The following is a 6000-nucleotide window of genomic DNA, read 5'->3' as shown; positions in this document are numbered from 1 at the left end:
TTTTTAAAAATATATATACAGAGAGAGAGACTGAGTCTCGCACTCTCGCCCAGGCTGGAGTGCAGGGGCGCCATCTCGGCTTACTGCAAGCTCCGCCTCCCGGGTTCACATCATTCTCCTGCCTCAGCCTCCGGAGGAGCTGGGATTACAGGCGCCCGCCACCATGCCCGGCTAATTTTTTTGTATTTTTGGTAGAGACGGGGTTTCACCGTGTTAGCCAGGATGGTCTCCATCTCCTGACCTCGTGATCTGCCCGTCTCGGCCTCCCAAAGTGCCGGGATTACAGGCGTGAGCCACCAAGCCCAGCAAAAAAATTTCTTTTTTTTTGAGATGGAGTCTCGCTCTGTTGCTCAGACTGGAGTGCAATGGCGCGATCTCCACTCACCGCAACCTCCACCTCTTAGGTTCAAGCAATTCTTCTGCCTCAGCCTCCCGAGTAGCTGGGATTACAGGCGCCCGCCACCACGCCCGGCTAATTTTTGTATTTTTAGTAGAGACGGGGTTTCACCATGTTGGCCAGGCTGATCTCGAACTCCTGACCTCAGGTGATCCGCCCATCTCGGCCTCCCAAAGTTCTGGGATTACAGGCATGAACCACCACTGTGCCCAGCCAACACTCGAATTACAGACAAGGACACCTATGCACAGAGTGGTTAAGTAACTTGCCCCAGATCACACAGCTCTAGGTGCCCCAGCCAGGCCCTGAATCCAGATCATGTCCATTGTACAGACAGGCCACTCGGTGCCTTGCTGGGCACTGCGGGCTGTGGGCTGTTATGTGTGCAATGGAGAGGCCAAGACCAGCCCAGCCCCACCAGGCTGGACCCCAGCCTGGTCAACTAAGAAACATGCAAAGATCGAAACGAAGAGTGAATGCACGGAATGAAGCGCAGCTGCATATGCAGCCAGGGTTCCAGCCCCCACGGCCACGTGGAAAGACGGGCCCCGGTGGTACAGCGCTGAGGACCTGTCTTCCAGCGCCTTAGGGGCCAGGCGTCCCTCTAAGAGGGCGAGGAAGTAGGCGGAGCCTCTGCCGGCGGACCAATGACGGTACAGAGGCGGGGCCGAAGGGCGGGGACACGTGGGGGGCGGGGTCCATTGGGTAATGGGAGGGCATGCGAGTGGAGGGGCAAAACCATCAGGTAAAAGGACCAATAGAGGTGCAGGAGTGAACGGGCGGGGCACAATGTGGGGCGGGATCGGCGGGGGATAGGCCAATGGTGGGTAAGAGGCGGGAAAGAGGGCGGGGTGCGCGGGGGCTGGGCTGGCGGGCGGCGGGCCAATGGAAGCTCGGGGGTGGGGCCGGCGGGCGGACGGGCGGGGGCGCGGAGGGGGCGGCGGCGGCGGCGGCGAACAAAGAGGCGGCGGGCGCGGGCGGCCGAGCGGAGCCGAGCGCAGCCGAGCCGGGCCGAGCCGGGCCGAGCCGGGCCGGGCCGGGCCCAGGAGCGCGCGGATGATGCGGGCGGCCAGGCGGGGGTCGGCGGGTCCCTGAAGCCCGCGGCCCGGGCCAGCAAGGGAGCCCCGCGCAGGCCGCGCGCATCCGGAGGCGGCCGGGCCCCGCCATGGCCGGGGTCAGCTACGCGGCGCCCTGGTGGGTGAGCCTCCTGCACCGGCTGCCCCACTTCGACCTGAGCTGGGAGGCCACCAGCAGCCAGTTCCGGCCCGAGGACGCCGACTACCAGCAGGTGACACGGGCCCCTCGGGGTCGCGGGGTCAGGGCCCCCAGGTCACGGCCCCCTCCCCTCCCAGGGTCACGGCCCCCTTCCCCGAGGGCCTAAGGACCCCTCATCCACCCCATCCAGAGTCACGACCACCTCCTCCTCGCAGGTCTTGGCCTCCTTCCTTCTCGAGGGCCCCTTGTGAGTCCTAGGACCTCTACCTCCAGGGTCATGGCCTCCTTCTCAAGGGTCTAAATACCCTCCAACCCCCATCGAGGGTCCACGATTCCCCTCCCGATTCTGGCTTTCTCTTCTGTGTCACTAAGGCCCCTGGGGTTTCATGGAACTGCCTCTCCCCTCTCCGTGAGCCCCCTTGGCCAGTGGAGGGCCTCTCCACCATCACTGGGGGCAGCCTGGTGCTGTGTCCCAGCAGAGACCCCTCCCCAGATGACCCCCAGGCTCTGAGATCAGAGCGGGTGCCTGAGCACATTGGGTGCAGGCAGACAGAGACTCCTCGCCCACTCACCCCCGACTGGGGAATCCCACTGCCAGGCTTCCAGTGGGTGAATGGCCTGGGCCGCCGCCAGCCCTCTGTGACCGGTAATGACCCCCTGCTTGGCGGTCAGGCTGTGGGATGTACACTGGGTGCCATGTGTGGCCGTGGGAGACCAGGCTGCCTGTAGCCCTGGAGGGAGGGAGGGAGGCCTGGCGGCAGGGAAGCACCGTGGGCCTCAGGCAGGGAGACTGGAAGCGGCTGAGCCCAGGCAGAGCTGGGGGGCGGCGGGGACCCTTTGCAGCCCTCTCCCAGGGGAGCCCTTAGCCTGGCATCATGCCAGGCCCCAGCACCACCCCCATCGCCAAGCTACTGTCATTTGAGTTCGGGGCAGGGGACCAAGCTGTGGGCATTTCCTTCCTGCCTAGATATCCGGATTCCAGAAGCCCCGTGACCAGGGTCCCTGGTCACCGGGAGTTTCTCTCTGGACGGATCATGGCAGAGCCCCATGGTGGGGTGGGAATGGCTTTGCTTATCAAAATGGCTTGGGAATCCAGTATTCCACGGGCAGCCTAGCACCTGGACTCTTCAGAACTGCGTTGTCTGTGTCCTCCCGCATCCAGCGGAGGGAGGCGGAAGTGGAGGAGCAGGGCACCTGGGAACCCACTGCTCCCAGCCTCCCGCTCACTTGCACCCAGGCCCCCCAGCTGAGCCGATGACGTTTCCTAACAGATGAGGAAGGGGGCGAGGGATCGGCCCAGGCACGCCCAGACACAGCAGGGAGGAGGGAGGCGGAATGATTGGTATAAAATCTCACGCCTGCGTTCTAGAAGCCCAGCCCTGGGGGACCGTTCAGTGTGGGGGCAATGCACATTCAGGAACTTCTGGAACTTCTTCCATGCTGACAGCTTTGTCACTTGTCCCTGGAGGACTCTGTTGAAGCTGCAAGGAGGGTGTGCTTCACTTTGGAAAGTTCTCTGCCCTGAGGGTTTGGCCCATTTGTTAGTTCTGAAGCTCCGGGCAGCCCTGGGGCATGGGAGGTGGCTGTTTCCTGCTGCCCCTTGGGCTGCCACCTGCCTGAGCTGCCAGCCACAGTTCGACTTCCCTTCAGCCCTCCAGGGTGCTTGCACTCCCAGATTGAAGACAGGCAGTGAGAGGGAGTGAGGGGCGATGATGTCTGCAGCCCAAGACAGTCTCCGGGCAGTGGCCAGGCCCCTCCGCTCAGCCTGGCCTGCCTGGCCTCCCAGCAGGGTGCTGTGGCCCTGGGAGGCCCTGGCTTCTGCCCTCTTTCCTCCCCTGCCCTGCGCTCTGCTCTGCTGTGGGAGGGCTCTGACTCACTCTCCTGCCTCATCTCCACGAAGCAGAATTAGCCACTGAATAATTCACGACGTGGAAACCGGCCTGCCTCCATCCCCCGCCACCTCCACTCCCGGCTCTTGGCGAGGGGCTGTGGTGTGAGCTGGTCCTGGCGTGTGTCCTGCCCCTGCCCTTTGAGTACTGGTGCTTTTGGACAACTGCTTGGTGTCTCTGAGCCTTCATCGCCTCATCCTGAATCTGGGCTGGCCATGCCTCCTGTGTAGGGATGCCCCTGGGAGGCAAGGGCCAGGAGTCCCCTTCCTGGGAGAGTGGGCAGTGGGTGGGCCTGGGCTGTAGCAGGTGCCCCTTCCTGCCTTCCGTGGTGAGGAGTTGCTGACTGTGGTAGGGAGTGGACCCCTCACCCATCCTGACCGAGGGCTCCCTCTTAGCTGTCTGTGTGCTGCCCCAACCTGGGCTGTGCCCTGCTGGGGAGGGGGCATCTGCCCTGTGGTTATTGGGGTGGGGGATGGAGAGGGGGTGGGGCCTGGTGTTGGGAGTTGGGGGTGTGGCACGGGGGACTGGCCTTTGTCCTTTGCTATTTCTGGTCCCGGTGGTCTGCTGTTGGGAACCCTGGTGAAAGCCCTGGGAGGGACCAGGCCAGGTCCTGTTTCAAGGCCCTGCGTGGGACTGCCGGTCGGCAGTCACTTTTCCCACAGTCCCAGGAGGTGGGGAGAGTTGTCCGTTGTACAGATTAGCAAACTGAGGCTCCGAATCACATAGTGAGTAAGTGGTGGAACCACAGTCCTGCTGCAGACCCCTCCTCCGGCCTCCCAAGGAGCCCCGGTCAGCCTGGAGTGTCAGGCTACCCAGCTTCCCCAACGGCTGCCTTGCCGCTGGGGCTGTGACCGTGGGATTAGAAGCCCATGGGGGCTGAGGGATCTGTGGGAGGGCAGTGGGTAGGGAGGCGTCTGGGGTCGGCTCTGTGCAGCTCCCCAGACAGTGACTGTCGAGAGGGGCTCCCGTGTTGCCTGGACATCTGAGTGAATGGGGGGCTGTTGTTCACAGCCGGGATTTGGAAGCCCACAGGAGGCCTGAGACTCCCTGGTGGCCCCACAGCTGAGCTGGCAGGGCTGGGCCTGAGGCCCCTATCGTGGCCTGGGGCCAGTCATTGCTGCATAGTGAGTCCTGAATGTCCAGTGGGTCTGGCTGTTCTGGCCCCAGGCAGGGGCCCTTGAGAGTAGCAGAGCCTTCTCTTCAACTAGAGCGTCGCAGGCCTGCACCCTCGCTCTGTCGCTTCTTCCTGCGTGACCTTGGGTGGTCCAGCCGCCGTCCTGGGATTCGGGGGAGGCCTGCCTGCTCAGCTCCCACCAGCTCTTCGTGACCCTGTGTCCTCAGGCAGGGATCAAGTTCATGCTCACTGACCTCAGCCTCTCTCTCGGGCTCACTGTCTCCTCCAGCTCAGGGCAGGCCAGATGCAGGAGAACAGCTATGGCTTGTGGTGGATTCCGAACCCGGGTAGTGGGAGCCCAGTGGTCAGGGAAGGCTTCCTGCAGGAGGTGGTGTTAACTGGCCTGCCATGGAGGTTGCAAGCCTGGCTGCCGACAGTCAGAGGGTTAGGATTAGCCTGCTGCTTTCTGATTCCTCCATGGGCCATGCCAGCCCTGGCAGGTGATGGTTTCACTGGAACATCTGCCTTCCAGGGCAGATAGTAGGCCCTGCCTCAGGTTTGCCTAGCGTGGGGGGCCTGTTTTCCACTAGAGCCTGGAGTGTCCAGATGTTTCTGTCGAGACCCTAATGATAAGACTGAGGTCACCATGCGGAGGCCTTGGGGAAGAGCTTCCGGGCTGGGGGAGCAGCATATGCAAAGGCCCTGAGGCAGAGAGAAGCTTGAGCCTCGGGGAGAGGCCTCAGCCCACATGCTGGAGGGTCGATCTGGTCTGACGGTGCACGGGGAATGTGCTGCCTCAGGAACTAGTAAGCCCTCTGTGCCAGGTGCTGTGCCAGCCCAGGCTGGATGGCCACTCAGAGGGGATCTGAGCTCTGGGAGTAGGGCCAGTGTTCTCCTAGCAGAGCCGGGAGCCTGGCTCCTAAGAGCACAGCACCTCTGTGCCGCCACGAGGCGAGGTCAGCCTTGTGCCCAGTTGCAGCCTGGGGGGCAGTTCCCCGGGGCAGGGCTGGCCTGTTATCATCCTCCCCACTCATCAGAAGGAAATTAGCTCTGGTTAAAACAGCAGTGTTGGTCACCTGTCTTGTGGTTTACGAAAGCAGTGCACGTTCATGGAACATTTGGGGAAAAGGGAAGAGCGTCAGACAGAAGTGTCCCTCCAGCTGGGTTCAGTCCAAAGCGCATAAAACTGTAGGGTGGGTGTCCCTCAGAACTGGAATCCTATTGCTTTTGACATGTCCCGTACTTTGGACTGTGTATGAGGCCTTTAGTTCCAGATGCTTGTCCAGTGTCCCACGGTGCCAGGAAGGATTCTGTAGTTGCAGGTGACAGAAGCGGGCCAGACACGGAGGCCCCCGGGGAGCTGGGCGGAAGCTTCAGGAGCAATC

The 6000-nt window shown here is 62.6% G+C and overlaps 1 protein-coding gene across 1 annotated transcript in view; it reads left to right on the top strand.

The window, feature by feature from the left end:
* Nucleotides 1-1351: 1351 nt before the first annotated feature.
* The window catches only part of TTYH3 (tweety family member 3), a 35476-nt gene continuing 30827 nt past the window's right edge, over nucleotides 1352-6000 (top strand). Inside the window, 1 exon segment of the mRNA XM_010366666.2 lies at nucleotides 1352-1685. Coding sequence (XP_010364968.1) covers nucleotides 1563-1685 — 123 coding nt within the window. The 5' untranslated portion in view covers nucleotides 1352-1562.

This window comes from Rhinopithecus roxellana, chromosome 6, assembly GCF_007565055.1.
Source record: "Rhinopithecus roxellana isolate Shanxi Qingling chromosome 6, ASM756505v1, whole genome shotgun sequence".
Taxonomy (NCBI): domain Eukaryota; kingdom Metazoa; phylum Chordata; class Mammalia; order Primates; family Cercopithecidae; genus Rhinopithecus; species Rhinopithecus roxellana.
This window is presented reverse-complemented; position numbering and strand designations above follow the sequence as displayed.